The sequence below is a fragment of the Chiloscyllium plagiosum genome, chromosome 12 (assembly GCF_004010195.1).
Source record: "Chiloscyllium plagiosum isolate BGI_BamShark_2017 chromosome 12, ASM401019v2, whole genome shotgun sequence".
Taxonomy (NCBI): Eukaryota; Metazoa; Chordata; class Chondrichthyes; order Orectolobiformes; family Hemiscylliidae; genus Chiloscyllium; species Chiloscyllium plagiosum.
In genome coordinates, this window is record NC_057721.1 from 37,519,793 (window position 1) to 37,545,931 (window position 26,139).

The window sequence follows — 26,139 nt, forward strand, 5'->3', positions numbered from 1 at the left end:
ACCAGTGTCTTATACAACTGCAACATGACCTCAGTACTCCGGAACTCCATTCCTCTACCAATAAAAGCCAGTACGCCATATGCCTTCTTCACCGCACTATTTACCTGGGTGGCAACTTTCAAAGATCTGTGTACAAGTGTGAAGTAATACATTTGGGGAGGTCAGACAATAAAAGCGAATGCCCAATCAATAGGAATATACTGAGAGGGGTAGATGGAGTGAGAGATCTTGGTGTGCAAGTGCACAGGTCCCTAAAGGGAACAGTACAGGTAGATAAGGTTGCAAAGATTACATTTGGAATGCTGTCCTTCATTGGCATAGGTATAGAATGCAAAAGTAGGGATGAGATGATGAAACTATATAAGATACTTATGAGTCCGTATAAGACCTCAACTTGAGTATTGTGTGCAGTTTTGTTGACCACATTACAGGAAGGACATAATTGCTCTGGAGAGAGTGCAGAGAGATTTACTACAGTATTGCCAAGGCTGGAGAATTGTAGCTATGAGGAGATTGGAGTGGTTGGAGTTGTTTTGGAGTTGGAGTGGGGGATTCATTGATGGTACACCATTGAATGCCAAGGGGCAGTGGTTAGATTGTGACTTATTGGTGATGGTCATAGTCTGATATTTGTGTGGCATGAATGTTACTTGCCCCTTATCAGACCAAGGAGGAGAAAGTGAGGACTGCAGATGCTGGAGATCAGAGCTGAAAAATGTGTTGCTGGAAAAGCATAGCAGGTCAGGCAGCATCAAAGGAGCAGAAGAATTCTTCTTCAAGAGCTTATGCCCGAAGCGTCGATTCTCCTGCTCCTTTGATGCTGCCTGACCTGCTATGCTTTTCCAGCAACACATTTTTCAGCTCTGATCTCCAGCATCTGCAGTCCTCACTTTCTCCTCCTTGGTCTGATAAGGGGCAAGTAACATTCATGCCACACAAATATCAGACTATGACCATCACCAATAAGTCACAATCTAACCACTGCCCCTTGGCATTCAATGGTGTACCATCAATGAATCCCCCACTCCAACTCCAAAACAACTCCAACCACTCCAATCTCCTCATAGCTACAATTCTCCAGCCTTGGCAATACTGTAGTAAATCTCTCTGCACTCTCTCCAGAGCAATTATGTCCTTCCTGTAATGTGGTCAACAAAACTGCACACAATACTCAAGTTGAGGTCTTATACGGACTCATAAGTATCTTATATAGTTTCATCATCTCATCCCTACTTTTGCATTCTATACCTATGCCAATGAAGGACAGCATTCCAAATGCAATCTTTGCAACCTTATCTACCTGTACTGTTCCCTTTAGGGACCTGTGCACTTGCACACCAAGATCTCTCACTCCATCTACCCCTCTCAGTATATTCCTATTGATTGGGCATTCGCTTTTATTGTCTGACCTCCCCAAATGTATTACTTCACACTTGTACACAGATCTTTGAAAGTTGCCACCCAGGTAAATAGTGCGGTGAGGAAGGCATATGGCGTACTGGCTTTTATTGGTAGAGGAATTGAGTTCCGGGGTCCTGAGGTCATGTTGCAGTTGTATAAGACTCTGGTGCGTCCGCATCTGGAGTATTGTGTGCAGTTTTGGTCGCCATACTATAGGTAGGATGTGGAGGCACTGGAATGGGTGCAGAGGAGGTTTACCAGGATGTTGCCTGGTATGGTAGGAAGATTGTATGAGGAAAGGCTGAGGCACTTGGGGCTGTTTTCATTGGAGAAAAGAAGGTTTAGGGGTGACTTGATAGAGGTGTACAAGATGATTAGGGGTTTAGATATGATTGACCATGAGAACCTTTTTTCCACGTATGGAGTCAGCTATTACGAGGGGGCATAGCTTTAAATTAAGGGGTGGTAGGTATAGGACAGATGTTAGGGGTAGATTCTTTACTCAGCAAGTCGTGAGTTCATGGAATGCCCTGCCAGTAGCAGTGGTGGACTCTCCCTCTTTATGGGCATTTAAACAGGTATTGGATAGGCATATGGAGGATAGTGGGCTCGTGTAAGTTAGGTGGGCTTGGATCGGCGCAACATCGAGGGCCAAAAGGCCTGTACTGCTGTATTCTTCTATGTTCTATGTTCTAACAGTTCAATTTCCCCCCTGTTTTATACCCTAGAGCATCAGATTGTGTCATTGGCTTTTAAGATTGTCAATTTACCCAATTCAGACTTAATTGGAAAATGGCATTTTTAACAGGGTAAAATTTAAATTGAATGGCCAGATTCAAATTTGTTTTTAGATTAGATTACTTACAGTGTGGAAACAGGCCCTTCGGCCCAACAAGTCCACACCGACCCGCCGAAACGTAACCCACCCATACCCCTACATTTACCCCTTACATAACACTACGGGCAATTTAGCATGGTCAATTCACCTTTGGAATTCACATCTTTGGATTGTGGGAGGAAACCGGAGGACCCGGAGGAAACCCACGCAACACGGGGAGAATGTGCAAACTCCACACAGTCAGTCACCTGAGGCGGGAACTGAATCCGGGTCTCTGGCGCTGTGAGGCAGCAGTGCTAACCACTGTGCCACCGTACCGCCCACAGTACGGTGTCTCCAGGCAACAAGCTACTTGAGTTGTTCAACCCAATGTTACATACATTGTTGCCTTATTGAGAACACTTGGTGCTGTATCCAGTAGTTCTGCTACTTTTAACTCTCAAAGGTACACCCACATCTTCGTAACAGTAGAAAGTGCTGGATAAACTCCACAGTTCTAACAGCATCTGTGGACACAGAAAAGAATTAATATCTTGAGTCTGAACACGTCTTCAGAACGGAGTGATTGGACTCAAAAAATTAACTCTGTTTCCCTCTCCACAGATGCTGCTGGATTCCTGAGGGTCTCCAGCACTTTTTGCATCAATAGTATTTCATATGCTGACATTTAATTTTAAAAAAGCTCAAAATCTCTTTAAAACTTTCTTACAAAGCAAATATTTTTTGCTTCAACCAACAGGCGAATCGTTCGTGGTCAAACAGAAGGCAGTCTACACAACCATAATGCTACCTTTTGCAAGGATAAGTATGTGGAATGGGGGAGTATCAAACAGTGTCCTGTGCCTGTTTTCTCAGGGAATCCTCCAATGGTACATCTGTCTTTGCATCACTTTTCAATGATAATATTTAGTTGAGAGAATGCAATCACATTGAATTGTTTTCGCTATTCTAACTAAACCAATTGATCTTCTTTACAGACATGGAAATGGGTGGTGGGCCCCATGTTCTTGTATGTTTGTGAGAGACTTGTGCGGTTTTGTCGGTCTCATCAGAAAGTTGTAATCACAAAGGTAAGCAAATGTTCAATTGAAGTTTATTTGATCATGTCTAGCATTACCACAAATATTTACCACAAAGTGAGGACTGCAGATGCTGGAGATTAGAGTCAAGAGTGTGGTGTTGGAAAAGCACAGCAAGTCAGACAGCATCCGAGGAGTAGGAGAATCGATGTTTTGGGCAAAAGCCCTTCCTCAGGAATGAGGCTGGAGCCTTGGGGGTGGAGAGATAAATGGGAGGGCGTTGGGGCTGGGGGAAGGTAGCTGACAGTGCAGTGGGTGGATAGAAGTGGGGGTAAATGTGATAGGTCAGAGGGAGGTGGAATGGATAGGTGAGAAGGAAGATTGACAAGTGGGACAGGTCATAAGGCGGTACTAAGCTGGAAGGTTGGAATTGGGATAAGATGGGGGGGGAGGGGAAATGTGGAAACTGGTGCAGTCCACATTGATGCCCTGGGGTTGGAGGGTCCCAAGGTGGAAAATGAGGCATTCTTCCTCTAGGTGTCGGATGGTTAGGATGTGGCGATGGAGGAGGCCCAGGATCTACATGCCCTTGGCGGAGTGGGAGGAGGAGTTGAAGTGTTTGGCCACAGGGTGGTGGGGTTGGTTGGTGCAAGTGCCCACAGATATTCTCTGAAATGCCCTGCAAGTAGGCATCCTGCCTCCCCAGTATAGAGGAGACCACACCGGAAGCAACAGATACAGTAAATGACATATGTGGAAGTGTAGGTGCAACTTTGATGGATGTGGAAGTCTCATTTAGGGCCTTGGACGGAGGGAAGGGGGGAGGTGTGGGCGCAGGTTTTGCAATTCCTGCGGTGGCAAGGGAAGGTGCTGGTAGGGGAGGGAAAGGTGAGGACCGGGGGGTTTTGTCCTTGTTGCAGTTGGAGGGATGGGGTTCGAGGGTGGAGGTGCGGGAAGTGGATGAGATGTGATTGAGAAGAGAGAAAGAGAAAGGACAGAAAATACATCTTTTAAAAAAGACAAAAAAGGGACAAATAATACTTGACAGCATGTGATATGTACATACAATGTACTTTCTCATTCACACTGAAGTTGCAACATCTTATATTTAATATAAAATTTCACAAAATGTTTCACAGCAGTGTTAAGATCAAAATACTGTGTGTCCTTTTTTGGCCTACTGTCAGATTGGGTCAGATGACCAAAAACATGTTCAAAAGGTAGATTTAAGGAGTTTCACTCAGGAGGTCTGAGAGGTAAAGAGGTGAAGAAGTTCAGGGAGGGTATTTCAGAGATTAGAGTTTGGGCAATTGAAGGTATGACTACCACTAACAAAAATTGGGGTCCTCGAGAAGCCAGGATTAGAGGAACACTGGTATCTTGAAGGGTTCTGGGCTGAAAGAGATTACAAAGATAGGGAGGAATGATATGGAAGGATTTGAAAACAGGAATTAGAGTTTTAAAATCAACACATTGTTTGTTTGGGAGCCAAATGAGCAAAGGAATGATAGAGGAACAGGTAGCAGAGCACTCTTAGACAGCAAGATGGAGAATAGAATGTGGGAAAGCAGGAAAGAGTCCATGGCAATTACAAAGTTTACATGTAACAAGGATATAAACAAAGGATTCAGTAGCAGATGAGTAAAATAGGAGAAAAGTTGGTAATGTTATGAAAGTGGAAATGAGCATTTGCCTCAAAAATGAAAAAGGTAACTGATCTTGGGATCAAGTGTGACAACATTGTCTGAGTGGACTGAATTTTCTCAGACTTCTGCCTGTTTTAATGAAACAGAAGTTTACGTGGAGACTGAGATCAATCACTTCAATTTTACCAATCTTTAATCATAGAAAATTTGTTCTCAACCATTACTAGATATTGGATAAGTAGTCTGATAAGTTAGCCATAGTGGTAGAGCTGGGAGTTTTGTACATGTGAAAACTAACTCTGTGCTTTCAATATCACCAAGGGCAGCACACAGATGAGAAAAGTTTGGGGCCAAGATTAGATTCCTAGGAGATTTCAAAGGTAACAAAGTAAGAGTGGAAGAGAAACAATTGGAAACAATTCTCCAGTTGTGGTTTGATAATAAGAATATAACCAAGTGACAGCTGTCCCACTCAACTGGACGGCAGTGGAGAAGTGTTGGAAGAAGATTGTATGGTCCATTATGTCACAAACTATGTACAGGGTTCAAAGATAAGAAGGGAAAATTTACTCATCTCAGTCACACCAGATATGATTTGAGATTTTATTGTTCAGTATATCATATTGATAAAGGATTCAAACATTCATATGCTGGGAAGGATGGAAATGGATTTTAGACCAAATAAACAAGGCCTTTGGAGAGGAAGGAGACATTGGAGATGGTGTTAAAAGATAGTGGCATTTTGAGGATTTTTTGAGGAATAGGGTGATAACAGCAGATTTAAGGGAGAAAGAGACACACCTGAAGAAGAAAAGCATTAATAATTTTGGACAACGTGGCAACAAAGAGGAGAAGTTGAGCTGTCAGCATTTTAGTGCAGATAGAATTAAGAGTGCAGAAATTAGTCCCCATGGACAAGATTCACTCAGAGAGGGATTGAGGAAACATGGGAAATAAATGAGGGGAAAAGGTGAATCCAGGGCCAGCCAAAGGGAAATGTTCTAGAGGTGGTTTGGCCTCTGTGGGCTGGTTGAAGGAATGGACATGTTAGAGGCAACTATAACAATGGTCCTATGAAAGGCAAAACAAATTTTCTACTGATAGATTTATGTTACAGAGGATTTTCTGTAAGGGAAACAAAATTAGGCAGGAATTGCTTGCTATTGTGTTTAATTGTACACTCATTTGCCATTTGCTCAAAGTTGTTTCTCTTCACAGGTTGTTACCCATCCCTCTAAAGTGCTGGAACTGCAGATGAAGAAGCGAGGTTTTAAGATGGAGGTCGGTCAATATGTTTTTGTCCAATGTTCAAAGATTTCAAGGTTAGAATGGCACCCCTTCACATTGACTTCCTCTCCAGAAGAAGACCACTTCAGCATTCATGTGAGAATAGTAGGAGACTGGACAGACAGTTTGTTCAAAGTATGTGGTGGAGACCAAAAGGAATTCCGAGAAGCATGGAAACTCCCCAGGTGAGGGAACGCACAATCTGGATTCATCTACTTAATATTATTTCTGTTTGTCTTTATGATCTTTTCATAATTACGGTATACATTCCATAAGTTATTTGAAGTTTGATTTCCCCAAACTGACACTCCCAGTAAGAAGCTGCTGTGCGAACAAGGGGTAGATTTCTGGGAACTGAATTCCCAAGTTTCCCTCATCATGCAGATTGCTACCTAGTCAGAACACTGATGATAGGGCTATTCCTATGGATTCTGGTTTGTCAGTTTTACTGACACAAAAGGAGGGGTTTTTAATTTACTCCACTCAGTGGAAACTGGGCAGAGAGAATCAAAATGTACAGGCTCCTTTTCCCTACTCAGAGTTGAGGTGCTCACCAGAATTAAGCCTGCAGCTTATTAACAGATCCCCTGAAGTAATGGTAATGATCTGCTGGGCTGGGTTGGGCAGCCAGTTTGACTAGAACTACTTGCCTCGCATTCAGCAGAAGACCAGAAATGTAAGCAAAATGACACAATCCTTTTATTCTCAACACTACAACGAAGCTGGACCTCTGCTCATCTGAACAACCTCTCCCTCTGCCCTGCACCCATTACCAAATCCACAAACCCTCTCCATCCACTCAACAACCTCTAAACACCTCTGTACTTACTTGAAAGCTCAAGGACAGTCCTGAGTTGTTCTATTTTCTCCTGTTGGCAACAAACCCTCCACAACCCTTTGAGTTGTGGAATGCAATTAATGGAGGTTGGCAGTATGTTAATGAGGCCATGGTCAAACCCAGACCTACAGCTCAAACCCAGCTGAGCGTGCTTCATCTCCCCTCCACAGATGTTCCCGAGCAGGATGTTTAACAGCACTTCCGAGTTTTCCAATCAGCAATTAAAGTTCACATTTCAGATCTCTGAAATATGAATATATGCAGTAAATCTAATTCCCATATGTAATAACTCCGATACTGACATTGGATGGTATAGCAGAATAAGACAAAGCTTTTCCCCTTGCACTGATCAGGACAATTCACAAGAAATACCACAGTAAAAGGAAAACATATTTATACTACTTGATAAATGGGTGCTCATTGGTTGGCAAGTGGATTCTGATTGGTCGATGCATTGCCATGAAGAGTTCATTACTTAAGGATAACCAGCATTTAACTGCCAAACTTTGAATTCTAAACCAGGCAGGTTGACTCTGAATGGTCAAGGCATTGACCTGACAACTAAATCAATTTAATTGAGTTGAAAGAGATGTAGTGTGCATACATGTTCTTTTTGTCTGCGAAGAACTGGACCCTTTATTAATACATGTAGATTCCAGTAACAGAAGTGCTCCACATTACAAGCTCAAATGACAATCTTAAAGTGGCACTTCTTTGCACATCCAGGATTATTAACAAATGTTATGATCATGGAATCACACCTAATGTTTGACACTGCATTGCAGGCTCTGCCAGTGCAGGCTGTTTGGTTATGGTCAGTACAGGTAGTTCTTCTATAACGCAAGATTGCATTCTTGTGCAACCCTACATTATAGAAAAATCAGGCTTTAGAAACAGCACGTAAAGTGTTGGTGATGTAATTGCGTTCCAGCCAACACAAGTTTTAAAATTTTGTGCTTCAGAAACAGTGCCCCCAATTCATCAATCACGTTATACTGATTTTGCTTTAGCCAAACCAACATTATAGCAGACCAACCTGTACCTTGCTTCATCCTTACCTTGATCCACCCATTTTTGAAGTGCACGTCCTACATGCTGAGCATAACACCAGCACTGAAATGCATAAATTATATTATTAAATAGCATGAAAGGCAAAATTTCTTTTTATCTTTATGGTGGTATTCTGTTAGTGGTGAATATCACTTATATTGTTCTGCAAATTAGCAATATGAAGCAGCTAGCAATTACACAAACTTGTGAGCTATCTTACATTTCCAGGGTAATCTGAGGCAGACGGGGTGCTTTTCACAACCAAAAGTGATGGTGTATGATATTGTATAATATATTCATAATGTTGTATGATATATACTGAGAAATCTTCGAGGAGAAAGTGAGGACTGCAGATGCTGGAGATCAGAGCTGAAAATGTGTTGCTGGAAAAGCGCAGCAGGTCAGGCAGCATCCAAGGAGGAGCTCAGAGCTGAAAATGTGTAGCTGGAAAAGCGCAGCAGGTCAGGCACTTTCCTCATTCCTGAAGAAGGGCTTATGCCCGAAACGTCGATTCTCCTGTTCCTTGGATGCTGCCTGATCTGCTGCGCTTTTCCAGCAACACATTTTCAGCCCATATACTGAGAAATGGTCTGTTCAGGATAGCAATTATCCTGCAGGATGGCTTTGATCCCCAACATCAAGTATACAAAAACAGAAATTGCTGGAAAAACTCAGCAGGTCTGGCAGCATCTGTGTCAAGAAATCAGAGTTAACGCTTCAAGTCCAGTGAACCCCGTTCAGAAGACAGATCACTGGATCTGAAATGTTAACTCTGATTTCTCAACATAGATGCTACCAGACCTGTTGAATTTTTCCAGCAATTTCTGTTTTTGTTTCTGAGTTCTCACATTGGCAGTTCTTTTGGGTTTTTTTGTGTCAGCATCAAGTATGTTGTTTTCTGTCTACTTTGGTATTTCTTACAAATTGTCCGGATGAATGTAAAATGAAATGTTTTGACAAGACATGAGATTTTCTTCAGGAATACTCATGACCCTGAAATTATTCTGCCAAATACATTGACCAATGTATTTTGTGAAATCTCTCTTTCCAGCATTTTATCAGAGATGCTAATCAATCAAAACTTTCTCAGCACTAACTTGTCCTTTTATCCTTTGGGAGACCCTGTTAACAGTTGGGATACTTTATTATCAAAGAGATTACAATTACAAGCAGGATCACTTTTTAACATTAACTTGTTGTTTCAGTATTACAGTTGATGGTCCTTTTGGCACAGCCAGTGAGGATGTGTTTCTGTATGAAACTGCTGTCCTTGTTGGGGCAGGGATTGGAGTTACTCCTTTTGCATCTATCCTCAAATCGGTTTGGTACAAGTACACTCACTCTGATCCCAATCTGAAACTGAAAAAGGTAATGATACCAGAAACACATTTTCTGAAGGAGATTCATTTTGCTTGCATGAATTGATTATTGAGATGTAACTGATATTTGGTTTTGATTCAAAGGCTTAGAACTTAAACAAAAATAAAAACAGGTCTCAAGGCACAGTAAAATACAACAACAGAAGTAAAAGGATAATGTACAGCAAGGATCTTAAGTTCCTGCAAAATTATCAGGCCTAGAAATATGATTGTGCAGTACAGGCAAACAGAAGATGGGCTGCTCACATGCATCTTCCCTCAGGCTGACACAATGTCCGTTCCGTACCATCTATTCTGCCCGTTTTATTATTAGTGGCATGTAGCCAGTTGGAATAAAGTTTCTGGATTCATGCCAGGATGCAGCAGTCTGTAACCAAATCCTTAAGGCTCTCAAAATCATGGTTACACACAAAAAATACCAACAGCTTTTCACCTCCTGTAGGAACTGAGGATATAATTGGAGGACTAGGAGATACAAACAAGTACAGACTGAGATTAAGGACTAGTACAAAGCTGCTTCATAATGATTCTTATATTTAGACTCAGATGCAGTTTAGTTTCTGGGTTAAGCTTCTTGATCTATATTTGGTGTAGGCATTGACCTTTATGGTGAATTGAGGGCATGACTGGTCATATGACTGGTCTGAAGGAAGGAAATTGAATGGTGGCAGCAAGGACAGTTTTATATGGATTGTGGGACAGATGGTGTATACTGTTTGTGAGAATAGGAGGAATAGTAAACATCTCAAAGTGATTTGGATAACTAGGGGTATTGGTGGTTGATTCTTCTCTTGATCTTCCTCCACTTCATCCTCCTCCTCTTATATGTCTTGTTGCGCAGGTAAAATAGGATTGGCACCTCATTATTAGAAATTAAACTTCAAAAAGCAGATGACAAAAAGTCAGACAATGATTCAGTTCTGTGCTGTATAACTCCTCCTGAATAGTCCAAGAGGTCCAAAAGACTTGAGTACATCATTAGTCATTAGATCATGAGTTTTGTTGATCATGGTTTTGGAATAGCATGACCCTCATTGTAAGACAACACTGCCATAGGGTTTGGGTTCCTAAGAAGAGTGATGAGCCATCAGTGAAGAAGATAGACTATCGACTCAGTAGTCAACCTGTGATCTGATAGTTTACCTGGAATAAAGGTAGCGTAGATGAAGTCTTGTCAGTGACAGCATAATGCACCTTGCAAACATTTAATCCCCAATGTAGAGTGAGAAAGGGGAGAGATCTCTAACCCTAGATCTCTGATTTTGGGAAAATTTTCTAAGCCAGAAAGTTTGGCAAATTCAAAATCATCTCAGGATGCCTGCTGCCTGACTACCATCAAGTGCAATCAAAAGGAAAATTGGGCCAAGCATTTCTAAGTCTGGATGGTCAGAAATAGAGCAGGTCATATATTTTGAATAGTTATTGTATTGGAACAGATAAAAACTGGTCAGTCGATGTTATTTCTAATCCTAAACCAGTTTTAGATTAGATTCCCTACAGTGTGGAAACAGGCCCTTCGGCCCAACCAGTCCACACCAACCATCCAAAAAGTAACCCACCCAGACCCATTCCCCTCTGACTAATGCACCTACCACTATGGGCAATTAAGCATGTCCAGTCCACCTGATCTGCACATCTTTGGACTGTGGGAGGAAACCAGAGCAAACCCACGCAGACACAGGGAGAACGTGCAAACTCCACACAGACAGTCATCCAAGGCTGGAATCAAACCTGGGACCCTGGTGCTGTGAGGCAGCAGTGCTAACCACTGAGCCACCGTGCTACCCTTTAAAGAATGCTTCCACTTGTGGGAGAACCCAGCACTAGATTAGATTAGATTTTTTTTAGATTAGATTAGATTACATTACAGTGTGGAAACAGGCCCTTCGGCCCAACAAGTCCACACCGATCCGCCGAAGCGTAACCCACCCATACCCCTACATTTACTCCTTACCTAATACTATGGGCAATTTTAGCATGGCCAATTCACCTGACCTGCACATCTTTGGACTGTGGGAGGAAACCGAAGCACCCAGAGGAAACCCACGCAGACACGGGGAGAACGTGCAAACTCCACACAGTCAGTCGCCTGAGGCGGGAATTGAACCCGGGTCTCTGGCGCTGTGAGGCAGCAGTGCTAACCACTATGCCACCGTGCCGCCCACTAGGATCATACAGAATGGCCACAGTGTGGGAACAGGCCGCTTACCCCTTCCAGTCCACACTGACCTCCAAACTGCACCCCACCCAGACCGACCCCCTACATTTCCTATGGTTAACCCACCTAGCCTGCATATTAGCATGGCCAATCCACTCTAACCTGTGTATCTTTGGACTGTGGGTGGAAACCAGAGCAGCGGGGAGAAACCCAAGCAGACACAGGGAGAACATGCAAACTTCCCATGGACAGTTGCTGAGGATGGAATTGAACCTAGGACCCTGGTTCTGTGAGGCAGCAGTGCTAACCATTAGAGTAACAATAAGTATAAAAACAAAAAATGCTGGTAGGCTGATGTATTTAGCCTGATTGATGCTGATGAATCAGCCCAGAATTCCCATTAACAAATTATGTTGGGTGGGGAGAGGAAGGCAAGAGTAATAATCACAAAGAGTAGGAAGATTTCGGGGTCAGCTCCTAGTTCTCTGGGGCCTGTAAAAATAATTGAAAACCTACTTTTTAACACCACTTTCTCTTCCCTTACAAAAAGACTGCACATATTCTCATTGAGATGATTGACTAGCTAACTCACTGCCATGGAAAAAACAATGGGAAACTGTAGGAATCTGATGATTCACAAAAACCACAAAGCTGTTGGTAATAGCAGAGTAAGGATCATATTCAAACACTCCATGCTTGCAAAACTCAAATCAAAATGCTCGTTCTTAGAAGTAATTCTGTAATTGCGTAATACTGTTACTGAACAGTCTTGAGTGTGCTAATAGCAACACTAACAATAAATTTAAGATTATTAGGCAATCTCATAACATGGCTCATTAATGCTTGCTATTTTAATTTGCAAAGATCCATTCTCGCCAAAAACCAAAATATGTTAATACCTTGTCCCTTTACTCCATTACCTGGAAGTATGGGGTGTAGAATAGAATAGAATCACCACAGTGTACAAGCAGGCCATTTGACCCATTGAGTCCACACCCACTCCCTTACCCTATAACACTGCACCTCCCATGGTTAATCCACCTAACCTGCACAGTATGGGGCAATTTAGCATGGCCAATCCATCTAATCTGTACATCTTTGGATTGTTGGAGAGCACCCAGATGAAACCCACGCAATGTTCAAAACTCCACACAGACAGTCACCCGAGGCTGGAATTGAACCCAGGCCCCTGGTGCTGTGAGGCAGTAGTGCCAGCCACTGAGCCACCTATGGTGCCCAGAGTCTAGAGAGTCCATTGCTCCCTACTGTGTTCTCTGTGGTCATACTTCAATCAGTCAAGTTGCCAATCTATCAGCATCCTCTACTCCAGTAGTAGAAATAGTTCTGGTCATTTGAAATTTGACTACCTTCTCTTGCTGAATACAAAACAAAAAAGCTTTTGCTAAATGTCTTTCTTTTCAGCAACACACTCTTATTTTTCAACTTGGAATATGTGTTCAGTTTTGGGTACAAAAAAACCACTACAAAAGAGATGCAAAGTAGTAACACAAAATATTTAATTACAGTTAAAGCCAGAATCGCCTGGTCAATGTAAATGTTCATTATGCTAATAAGGAGAACATGTGCATTCCAGATATAGTAAGAGTTAGTCCTTTCTCCAAGTGACAGTTAGACTTTATAACAGAGGAAGAGGGCACCAAACCATTGCAAGTCTTCTTGAGCATTCAATAGTTCTGTGATATAGAATTCTACATCTGGGTCTTCTCAATAATTTGAAAATGATTGTTTGTGCCTCAGGGACAAATAAAATGGCAGGACATAATTTGTGAATGGGTAGTTGGAAAGGTAAAAGGAGTTGGAGGGAATTGATCTATGTTCTCTTCTCAGATCTACTTCTACTGGCTATGCCGAGAAACAAGTGCATTTGAGTGGTTTGCAGACCTCCTCCAGTCACTTGAGTCACAGATGCTTGAAAGAGGCAATGCAAATTTCCTGAGCTACAACATCTACCTCACTGGATGGGATGAAAATCAGGTAATTATTTATTGTTATTGTTAACAAACTCAGCCAGCAAGCTTCATCATAGAGGTCTGATCAAAAAAGGGACAGATCTGGACTCTTGTTCATTGTTTCCTTTGCCTTCTAATGGTTAATCTGCAGTTGGAATGCATATTGTGCCAAAGGAGATCCTTAATGGTTCATTGGGCTTCATAGTGCTAGCTGTACAGAGAGGGAAGATTCTGGACCTGATTTATAACATGTAAAATAGCCGATTTCAGTCAGGGCAGCAGGATACATTTCAACATGCCCCAGCATTCTGGATCTTTGCAAAGGGAAGTGCAGCTAGGTTTTCTGCTAAAGGCGTCCATCCAGGCATAAATTGTCATATGTCAAATAGCATTGCCTCTGACATAGTACCACTGATTAAAACTCTGTACAATTCATCTTTCAGTTGGTCAGTGAATTTTACTTATGGGAAATAATTTGGTGAGTGCATCTGTGTATGAAGTAAATAAAAACATAATATTTGCCAGATTTTTGGGTTCACAAAAGATTTGCTGAAAAAGATTAATAAGGTATGTGCCAGAAGTATATTTGTTTACACCTCATACTTATTTTGTTTAATTTATTATTGTGAAGGTTATGGTCAGGAAGAATATTGAAAAAGTATAAGTGGCTAACTGGTGATTTGTTAATGGATAATGGCATGGCAGATGGAATATAAAGTGAATAAATGTGAAGTTATTCATTTTGGTAGAAATCAAAAAAAGTAGACAGAGCATTTCTTAAATTGAAAAATGTTGGGAAGTGCTGATGTCCAAAGGGTATTGTTGTTTCTGAATTACTTATAAATTAGGGTGCATGTGCAGCAAATTATCAGAAACCTAGACATAGAGAAAGGGAACAGCAGTAGATTTTTCAGGTTTTCAAGCCTGCTCCGCCATTCATAATAATCGTCACTGATTGTCCAATTCAGCAGCCTGTTCCTGCTTTGCCCCCATATCATTTGATCCCTTTAATTCCAAGTGTTGTTTCCAACTCCACTTGAAGTCAAACAATGTTTTGGCGTTGACTGCTTTCTGTGGTAATGAATTCTAGAGGCTCATTATTCTCTGAATGAAGAAATGTTTGCTCATCTTAGTCCTAAGTGGTTTACTCTATATCCCTAGATTGTGATCCCTGGTTCTGGACTCCCTGTCTTTTGGAACATCCTTCCAGCATCTCCCTGCTTAGTCCTGTTGCCGAGGAAAGTAAATGGCAAGTCATCTTTCAGTGCATGGTGATTAGAATGCAGGAAGAAAGATGTCCCACTGCAGTTGTTTAGAACTTGGTAAGGCAGCACCTGGAATATCATGTACAGTTTTAGTCTCTTTATCGGAAGTATACACTTGCCACAGACAGAGAGCAAGAGAAGTTCAACATTCTAATCCCTCACATATCAGGATTGTCTTATGAGGAGAGATTGAAGAAACTGCGCTGATATTCTGCAGAATTTCAAAAAGTGAGAAGTGATCCTATTGAAACTTAACAAAATTCTTATTGCACAAGAAAGGCTAAGTGTGGTTGGGATGTTTGGTGAGCAAATACCTAAGAGATACAGTTTCAGAATTAGAGGCAAACCATTTAAGATTGAGTTAAGGAGGAATTTCTTCACTCAGAGTGGTGAATCTTTGGAATTCTCTACCCAGATTACTGTGAAAGCCCGATCATTGAGCATGTTCAAGACAGAAAGGTTTCAGGATAAGAATGACATCAAGCAATATGGGAATAGTAACAAAACATGGAGTAGAAGTAAATGATCAGCTATGATCTGTTTGAACGGTAGAGCATATTTGACGGGCTGAATGGCCTATGTTGCTCATATGTTCCTATGTAACATCAGTATTTGTACAGGTTTAAAGCTGAATATATAATTGTAGCAAATTATTTAGTGATTCTGACATCGTGGATAAATTCAGTGTTTCACTAAGAAAAGTTCTATTTGGCTATCAATTTCAAACTTACCCAAGTATTACAGAATTGAAAGTTTCTATTGATCCAGTCAGTTATCTTCAAGGTTTTTTCTGCTAATGATAACTGGTACATTTTAAACAACAACAAACATTCATATCGAGTAAATAACTGGTCACGTTACACAATAAAAATATTATGAATCATAGAATCTTTAGGACTTATACATTTAATGGTAAGGTCCTGAGGAGTTTTGCTGAACAAAGAGACCTTGGAGTGCAGGTTCATAGTTCCTTAAAAGTAGAGTTGCAGGTAGATAGGATAGTGAAGAAGGCACTTGGTATGTTTCCCTTTATTGGTCAGAGCATTGAGCATAGGAATTGGGCGGTCATGTTGTTGCTGTACAGGACAATGGTTAGGCCATTTTTGTAATATTGCGTGTAGTATTGGCCTCCTTCCTATTGGAAGTATGTTGTGAAATTTGAAAGGGTTCAGAAAAGATTTACAAGGGTATTGCCAGGATTGGAGGATTTGAGCTATAGGGAGAGGCTGAGTAGGCTGGGACTGTTTTCCCTGGAGCATTGGACGCTGAGGGGTGACCTTATAGAGGTTTATAAACTCACGAGGGGCATGGACAGGATAAATAGACAAGGTCTTTTCCCTGGGGTGGGGGAGTCCAGAATTAGAGGACATAGGTTTAAGGTGAGGGGTAAAGATTTAAAATAGACTGAAGGGGCAACTTTTTCACACTGAGGATAGTGCGTGAATGGAATGAGCTACCAAAGGAAGTGGTGGAGGCTGGTACAATAACAGCATTTAAAAGGCATCTGGATGGGTATATGAATAGGAAGGGTTTAGAGGGAAATGGGCCAAGAGCTGGCAAATGGGACTAGATTAGATTAGGATATCTAGTCAGCATGGACGAGGTGGACTAAAGGGTCTGTTTCCATGCTGTACATCTCAATGACTCTATGACCCTACAGCACAGAAAGTGGCCAACTGACCAGGTTTTTGTGTGTCCATTCCTTAAAAGACACATCTGATTTAGTTCCAGTAGCACACCTTTATCCCCACAACTCTCCTAACAAATCATCATTTCAATGGGCAGCATGGTGGCACAGTGGTTAGCACTGCTGCCTCACAGCACCAGAGACCTAGGTTCAATTCTCACCTCAGGCGACTGTGTGGAGTTTGCACATTCTCCCCATGTCTGCGTGGGTTTGCTCTGGTTTCCTCCCACAATCCAAAAATGTGCAGTTTAGGTGAATTGACCATTCTAAATTGCCCGTAGTGTTAGGTGTAGGGGAATGGGTCTGGGTGGGTTGTGCTTCAGCGGGTCAGTGTGGACTTGTTGGGCCGAAGGGCCTGTTTCCACACTGTAAGTAATTTAATTTACCTTTTGAATCCCATGTGCAATATCCTCACACCTTATACCATCCAGATAAATTATAGAATCATAGAATTTAACAGTATAGAGGGAGGCTATTTGATCATCATGTCTGTACTGGCTCCAAATGAGTTGCCCATCTAGTCACCTTCTTCAGTTCGACCTCCATAGCCCTCTAAATTTATCACTTTTAAATATATAGCCAGCTCTCTTTTATCCAGATCATTTTCCTCTTACTATGAGTCAATAAAAATATCAATCATCCAAAATCTTTAAGTATCAATTGTAGAAACTGCAAACGTTTGCAACCTCTTAACCTTGTGTGTCAATAAATATTGTAGAATAGACTGCAGAGGCTTGGTAGTCATCAATTAATTAATGATTTTCTTGGAACTCATGATTTGGAGATGCCAGTGTTAGACTAAGGTGTACAACATTAAAAATCACACAACACCAGGTTATAGTCCAACAGGTTTATTTGGAAGCACTAGCTTTCGGAGTACTGCTCCTTTATCAGGTGATTGTGGAGTATAAGATCATAAGACACAGAATTTATAGCAAAAGTTTCCAGTGTGATGTAACTGAAATTATACATTGAAAAAGACCAGGATTGTTTGCTAAGTCTCTCATCTTTTAGAATGAACATGTGTATATGTGTGTGTGTGTGTATGTGAGACCGTGAGTGTAAGGGTGAGTAAGTCTGTGAGAGGGTGCATGTTTCAGTGTGGGAGTGTATGTGTGAGCGTATGAGAGAGGGTCTGCATAAGTGTGTGTTTGTGTGGTGCAATGGGATCACCTGTAGTGTGACATGAACCCAAGGCCCCAGTTGAGGCCATCCCCATAGGTACCAGTTCGAAGAATGCATAATGATGTTTGAATGTTGAAATTGTATTTCTCCTTATGGGACAGACTAGAAATAGAGAATAGCTTAAAAATAAGTCACCTCGCTTTAAGATAGAGATGAGGAGTTTTTTTTTCCCTCAAAGACGGTTAGTCTGTGAAATTCTCTTCCTGGGAGGCTGAGATGTAGATTCTTGACCGACAAAGTAGTCAATGGATATCAGACATAGACAGGAAAGTCAAGTCCAAAATCAGATCTTAGTAAATGGCAGAGCAGAACTAAGGAGTAAATGGTCTACACCAGCTCCAAAGGGATCATGTGGCACAGTAATAGTGTCCTTACCTCTAAACCAGACAACCTGGGTTCCAGTCTTACCCGCTCCAGAGACATGCCTGAACAGGTTGATTAATAGTACCTACTCTTACTACAGGCTTGCATCTTAAGGAGTTCACCCTGAAGTATTATCAATTTCCATCAGGATAAGTACTGTTTGTAAAATTATTATTTGAATGGTGAACATGTTTGTATCAGATTTATTTCTCTATTATTCTCTTCAAATAAAGAGGGATTGTTTCCATGTTTCAGCACTTGCTTGATTATGATAATACATCTTCTGCCTTGTTATCACTACCTATTTGCTTTGTACGAGGTGTCTTAGTAAATTCATTCTAGCCACTTGTAAATTTTTAGAACACACTATTGCCTCTCAAGTCAGTGATGGACACTAATGCAGATATGAAATGTTATTTTCATGCTGTTAGGCCACTCACTTTGCCATGCACCATGAAGCCCAAACAGATGTTATCACAGGACTGAAACAAAAGACTTTATATGGGAGACCCAACTGGGAGAATGAGTTCAAAAACATTGCAACCAATCATCCAAGGTAGGCTGAGTGAACAGAGCAATTGAACCTGAAATGCTGGCTTATTATGTTTTTGTTTTGGTTTTCCAGCACAAATCTACATTGTACATGCTAAAAGTAAAATAGATTTCTGAAAATTGTACTATTAACACATTTATATCTTTCATTGCTGCTATGGTTTCCAGCCTTTATTAGTCTGTGGTGTTACATTATCATAAACTGAACTTAAAATATTTCAAGACTCCTTCTCACAGTGAGACAGCAATTTCTGAATGACTTGCATACTGTGATGTAGTCTGCAAGTAGCAGAAAAGGAGAACAGGCATAATTTTCATTTCACTCCATAGTGAATACAAACTAAAACAAAAGTTAAAAAATTACAAAATGCATTAGATCAAGCAAAATGGGTCTTAGATGAAACTTTTGCATTAACTAAATATAATCTCTATTTGCTTGCAAGTGAATAGACCATGCTAAATTGCCCGTAGTGTTAGGTGGATTAGTCAGGGGTAAATATAGGGGAATGGGTCTGGGTGGGTTGCTATTTGGAGGGTCAGTGTGGACTTGTTGGGCCGAAGGGCCAGCTTCCAACAGGGAATCTATTCTAATAAGAAATGACTGACAGTCATCAAGTATTGTCATATATTTAATGGTGTTATTTCAAATTCTGTTCATGAATAGTTGCACACTCAGAATATGCTATTATTCAAATTATCTTTTTTTTTTGAAAATTGCCTGCAACTTGCTGAAGAAAGAGAAAATAATAATTCCGCATTCTCCAGTCAGTCACACATGGATTTTGCAAATAAGTCTGTATCAGGTGCCAGCCCATTATTTTTCCTAAGGAACAGCCATTTGGATACAGAAATGGCTCAAAGGTAGAAGACAGAGGGTAGTGGTGGAGGGTTGTTTTTCAGACTGGAGGCCTGTGACCAGTGGAGTGCCACAAGGATCGGTGCTGGGTGCTCTACTTTTTGTCATTTACATAAATGATTTGGATGCGAGCATAAGAGGTACAGTTAGTAAGTTTGCAGATTAGTGAAGAAGGCGTTTGGTGTGCTTTCCTTTATTGGTCAGAGTATTGAGTACAGGAGTTGGGAGGTCATGTTGCAGCTGTACAGGACATTGGTTAGGCCACTGTTAGAATAATGCGTGCAATTCTGGTCTCCTTCCTATCGGAAAGTTGTTGTGAAACTTGAAAGGGTTCAGAAAAGATTTACAAGGATGTTGCCAGGGTTGGAGGATTTGAGCTACAGGGAGAGGCTGAACAGGTTGGGCTGTTCTCCCTGGAGCGTCGGAGGCTGAGGGGTGACCTTATAGAGGTTTACAAAATTATGAGGGGCATGGATAGGATAAATAGACAAAGTCTTTTCCCTAGGGTCCGGGAGTCCAGAACTAGAGAGCATAGGTTTAGGGTGTGAGGGGAAAGATAGTAGAGGGTGGTACGTGTATGGAATGAGCTGCCAAAGGAAGTTGTGGAGGCTGGTACAATTGCAACATTTAAGAGGCATTTGGATGGGTATATGAATAGGAAGGGTTTGGAGGGATATGGGCCAGGTGTTGGCAGGTGGGACTAGATTGGGTTGGGATATCTGGTCGGCATGGACGGGTTGGACTGAAGGGTCTGTTTCCATGCTGTACATCTCTATGACTCTATGAGTCCATTTACCATTGTTCAACAGATTCCTTAATGATTACAGGGCATGCTAACAATATGGTCTGTGGAGAACCTTTGGACACCAGATGCCCATGATAAAACAGCTATATTGGGCTCCTGTGATACTGTGGTTGTTTCCCTTCCTCTGGATCAAGAAGTCCAGGATCAAGTCCTATCTGTATAGAGCTGCCTCCATCGCATGTACAAAGACAAATGAATAGTTTGCCCTTATGAATTTCTAGGCCTAACTACGTACTGAAAGAAGCTGATGCGGCCACAGAAAAGTTTCTATATAAATTACAAACTAAATGATACAAGGTAAGGCCACCACAGTCCCAGAGGACTACTCTCTGAATAGAGGGAGTTAACTGGTGATGGTTTTCCCCAAGGGTCACCATGCCTCAGGTGAAGAAAGAGATTGAGAAGGAAAGCCCTTCATGGTAGCCTTAGCCAGGAGCAGGAATTGAACTCACACTACTGGTTTTACTCTGCATTGCAAACCAGCTAGCTAGCCAAGTGAGACAACCAACCCCCCATAACTTAGAAGATACAATACTCCCAACTGAACTTTAATTTTACGAATTTTATTAGCTAGTGTCTGCAAAGCAATTTTTTAATGCAGACTCTTCACATGTAAACAAGTAACTGTTCAATGAAAATGAACAGCTGTAAATCTTGTAATCAAATTTACCAAACTGCTAAATGATGAAATCACCAGCAAGATTTGACTGCTTGTAATTGTTGCAATGACACAACACAAACGAACATGAATTAACAGGCAAATTATATGTGAAGTAAAAAGATAAATTGCACATTAAGCAGCTGGTACGGAAAAGATTTTTGTTACACAACAACAGGCCCTCCCCCCTTCAGCCAACATGGCATTACATATGCAGCACAATTTTACAACTTGTTCTTTATTCATGCAAGGTAGATCAGGGGTCTTACTCAGCAAAAGCTTTCATCCTCAGACCCCAAGGGTATGATTACGAACAGTAGGTTGCATTTTGATGAAACCTCGCTCCTTTAAGCTTGGCAGTTCTGATGATGTAGCTTTCAAACATTAGCTTTCAACTAATCAACTAATGTTACCCAGTTCACAGCCCAGTCTTCTAACATAATCCCTCAGCTCTTTTATATGCCTGAACTATTTGCACCACGTTTTGGGACCCAGCCCCTTTCAGCTGGTCATATTCATTTCCAGAATTCTATTTTTCCTCTCACTGCCAAACCAAAAAACAGATTTTTGTTGGGTGACCTCATTGGCTTTTCCTCAGATGAATTCTGTATTCTTCTTTCTGTTTCTGTCTACTCTATTTTTATGTCTGTATCTTTAAATTCACCCTCCAACTCTTCTATTTGTGGACCTGCATTCTCTCTTTTGTCTTTTTCTTTCCTGATGATATCACTTCCAGGTTAGATGTCTCCAGATAACAGAGATCACTATTACTTATCAAAGAAAATAATTAATCACTTTACAAATGATACAAACTCTTAACAGCCTTCTTTAGACATTCTTCAAAACAATATCAGATTCACAGGTGATTGAAAGTAATTCTAAATTTTCCTTACTATATTGTTTCTGTTTTAATTGTAGTCACAATCTGAAACTAATTGATAGTAATGCACACAGAAGTGTCCTCGATGCAAACAAATGTGATCAAAATAAAGAAGTTCTGCATCGCAAATAATAAATTACTTTTAGCCACATAGTCACTTTTAGAATAAATGATTTCCATTTACCCCATCAAGTGTTGCTGAACAAAGAGACTTTGGAGTGCAAGTTCATAGTTCCTTGAAAGTGGAGTCACAGGTAGATAGGACAGTGAAGAAAGCAGTTAGGATGCTTTCCTTTCTTGAGTGTAGGAGTTGAAAGGTCATGTTGTAGCTGTAGAGGACATTAGTTAGGCTACTTTTGGAATATTGTGTGCAATTCTGGTCTTCCTCCTATCAGAAAGATGTTGTGAAACTTGAAAGGGTTCAGAAAAGGTTTACAGGGATGTTGTCAGGGTTGGAGAGTTTGAGCTAAAGGGAGAGGCTGAATAGGCTGGGGCTGTTTTCCTTGGAGCATCAGAGGGTAAAGGGTGATATTATAGAGGTTTGTAAAATCATGAGGAGCATGGATAAGGTAAATAGACAAAGTATTTTCCCTGGGGTGAAGTAATCAAGAACTCGAGGGCATACATTTAAGATAAGAGGGGAAAGATTTAAAAGGGACCTAAGGGGCAACTTCTTCACACAGAGGGTAGTGCATATAGATACAACTATGCACTAGTTGTAAAAGGCATCTGGATGGGGATATGAATAGGAAGGGTTTTGAGGGATATGGGACGAGATTAATTTAGGATATCTGTTCAGCATGGACGAGGTGGACCAAAGGGTCTGTTACCATGTAGTACATCTCTATGACTCTATGACTTCTAAGTCAGTTCTACTTCTCAGCTCAATCCCAAAGCTCAGCAGCTTTACTTCCTTCAGCTGACCACAATGTTTTTTTTTGAAAACATTGTTGTTTCCTTTTCCATCATCATCTTGGTAGTGAGTCCCAAATTATTTATATTTATTCTCTGTATCTTGCTCAAAAGCCTTAAATCTATGTCTCTTAGTCTTTGTAACATCAGTAAATGGGAATAGTTTTCGTTCAAATAAATGAAAAATACTCCAGATGCTAGATATCTGAAGTAAGGCAGGAAGTGCTGGAGAAACTCAAAAAGTCTGACAGCATCTGTGGAGACAGAAGTAGTGTTACTGTTTTGAATCTTTCTTGGAACAATTTTTCATTTTCTACCTTATCCAAACCCGGACCAAAATTGCATATTTCTATCAACACTCGCCTCAATCTCCTTTGGTCCAAGGTGAAAATGTCCCAGTTTAATATTGAAATTCCCATCACACAAATCTTTTTGACAGATCTCTTCCAAAACTTGTGGTGACCAGAACAATACACAATTCTCCATTTGGAGAATAACAAAAGCTTTATAAAGATTCAGCATAACCTCCCTGCTTTTGTTTTATGAAATCCAAGACCCTATATGCTTTGCTAACTATTCTCTCAATATACTCTGCCACATTCAAAACTCAATGCACATGCATGCCCAGGTGCCTCTTTTCCTGTAGACTTTTGAGAACTCTTCTAACAACCTCCATTAAGACTGTAAACTGTTAAAAATAAATTTGAATTTCCCATTAATAGTTGAAAGGGTGATATGACAAGATATTCTGTATTAATACTTCTCCAGTAAGAAAAGGACAAAAGCACTGTTCAGAAAACCTTGAAACACAATTAAATTAATTCTTCTGAGTGTGTTGTTTAAGTGCAAATTTCTAACTCATGCACAATATTGAAATAATGAATACAGTTGTACAATAGACTCATACAACTTGGATTCTTGCATTAATCCTGATGGACATAACTCCACATAGACCAGTATCATGTCACCAAGTCACCCATTATTTACATGAGGAGAGTCCTTGACATTAATCCAGCTTCCTCAGAGCCAGTTGTCAGAATGGACAGGATGTCTGACACTCCTGTTCTTATGGGTCAGCCAGGGCTTCCTGATTGGACAAGATTAACAGCCTCAAACAGCTTCCAAACCTGCTAAGCTTTTCCAGCAAGTTCTCTTTTTGTTTCTGATTTCCAGCATCCAAAGTCAGTTTTATTTGGCATAATGGCTTTCTTGATTAAGATTAATATTAGGATCAGAAGGACCTAGATAATCTCAAATGGTTTAGGGATACAGCTTGGTGGCTTCCATTATTCTGGCCTATACCTGATTTTTAGACTACATGTGGATGTAGTCAATATACTTGCTACATTGTCTGGTCAATAATCATATTGACAAAAATTCAAATTCTGATAATGCCATCAAGATATCACAAATTCTAATGAATAATATTGAGCAAATTCTAATGAGCATAATTGACTAAGCACTCTCTTTATAGACAGCTTATACTGTATGCCACAAAGCAACACATTTCCCTGTTCCTTTTAGCACAATTAGACACACTTTTCATAGATATACTCCACACTGTCCATTGAAGAAACAATTAATTCTCCAGGAAACAGTCCAAGGTGATTTGTAACTCCTGAGCATATACTTCTGTTTTTTTTCATTTCTCAGCCTGGGAATTTACATCCACTGAACTGTCTTACAGCACCCTCTAACGCTATGAGCCTCAACTTTATTAGCTCGCTTCATCTAGGATTACTGTATTATTGCATTGTTGTGTATCAACTATTGGCTCCTAGTTAGAATACTTTAATTCCAGCACCATACTAAACATCAAATGTAGTTGACAATTTTGATACAATATGAAGGACACAATAAAGTTTTGTAGGTACCATTCTCAGTTGAGTGACATCCTTTCTGTCTATATTAGATGTTAATGATTTGAATAGAAGTGAGACATTTCCCCGAGTGTTCTGTTCAACACTTTCCCTTATTCAATTGTAATCGTCATCCATCCTGTGTCTGTTTGTGGAACACTGCCAGCACAAAGTGGTTATCACATTTCCAATGCAGGACAGGATCCACGAGTACTCTAAAAACACTTTGTTTTCTGTTGGCCAATTTGATAATACTTTTAAGAGAATCCTGAATTTTACCCTTCCAGCTAAAGAGTAAACACAAGTCAAAAATAGGTAAGACCATATTTTTTAAAAAGTAAGGACTTGTTATTGAAATAAATATCTTTCTTTTTTCAGCACTAATGTGGGAGTCTTCCTCTGTGGACCACAGGCTCTGGCTAAAACATTAAATAAAATGAGTATTGCTCATTCATCTGCTGATCCAAGAGGAGTGCATTTCATATTCAACAAGGAAAACTTCTGAGTTCTATTGATGTCACTTGTTTTCATTAATTCCACACTATTTGTAACTTTTCATGATAAAACACACTCAGATATCATCATCATGCATCTACATTAGCTAGCATCATCATTAGTTTTTCATTATTTTCTTAAAATGTTATTCTTGACTGTTCCTGCTACAAGCTTGTGCATAAAAGCATAGTGCAAATATCCTCAATGTGAGAAAATAGATTACAAATTAAATTCTTGGGCGTGAATTCAAATGAGTTGAAATTCATGCCCAGTAACTTTGACAGCACTGTACATGAGATATTTGCAGTAAACAATTGAATTTTTCATTTGATTTCGTGAGGAGTTTCCAATACATTCTGGTCATTTATAGGCATTCAGTAACTGCAAATAATTTTGGAATTCATTCTGACACATTGGAAAATAAGAAGCTCAAGGACTAGCTTTGTGCTAATGGAGTCAAAATGAGATCTGTTTTTTGTCACACCTGAGGTAATTAGAAATCAAAAAGCTTTAAGGCAATAGTTTAAATGTAAATGGCACAGCTTCAACAGACTAAGATAAGGGTGCATAAAGCTTCATCTTTTGAACAAATTGCTTTATCTTTGCCTGCAAAATAGATATAAATAAACTGTTGATATTTGACATTGAGTTTCTATATCAGAAAAAAAGCTACAAATGCCTAGTTCTCAGAAAATGAATGTATTGTGTGTACATTGTGTTTAATCCTTGGAGTAATGCAAGTTTCAAATTTTAGATAAAGCACCAACTTCATTGAATGTAACAGAAGTATTACTTCTGTTTGTAATTTCAGTATAGGATTAAAGAAATACTTGAATAAAAAACTCAATGATTATTATGTCTGATGTTTGATTTTGATGGCCTAGATCAGAAGATGAGGATGATTGTCTTTGGTTTTTCACACAGATAATTTCTGTCACTTTCTTCAAGTAAAAGGTGTCACTATACAAAACTATATTTTGGAGTCGAGGACTGGGATTCAGTGCTCTGTACGCTAAGGTTTGGGGTATGTGACTTC

At 40.3% G+C, this 26,139-nt stretch overlaps 1 protein-coding gene across 1 annotated transcript in view; it reads left to right on the forward strand.

Moving 5' to 3' along the window:
- Positions 1-25,938, forward strand: part of LOC122555117 (cytochrome b-245 heavy chain) — a 46,965-nt gene extending 21,027 nt beyond the window's left edge. Inside the window, exons 7-13 of the mRNA XM_043700813.1 lie at positions 2,979-3,108; positions 3,217-3,309; positions 6,123-6,376; positions 9,285-9,447; positions 13,465-13,611; positions 18,518-18,642; positions 24,987-25,938. Of these exons, the coding sequence (XP_043556748.1) occupies positions 2,979-3,108; positions 3,217-3,309; positions 6,123-6,376; positions 9,285-9,447; positions 13,465-13,611; positions 18,518-18,642; positions 24,987-25,113 (1,039 nt within the window). The 3' untranslated portion in view covers positions 25,114-25,938. The remainder of the gene's footprint in view (positions 1-2,978; positions 3,109-3,216; positions 3,310-6,122; positions 6,377-9,284; positions 9,448-13,464; positions 13,612-18,517; positions 18,643-24,986) is intronic.
- The last annotated feature ends 201 nt before the right edge of the window (positions 25,939-26,139 follow it).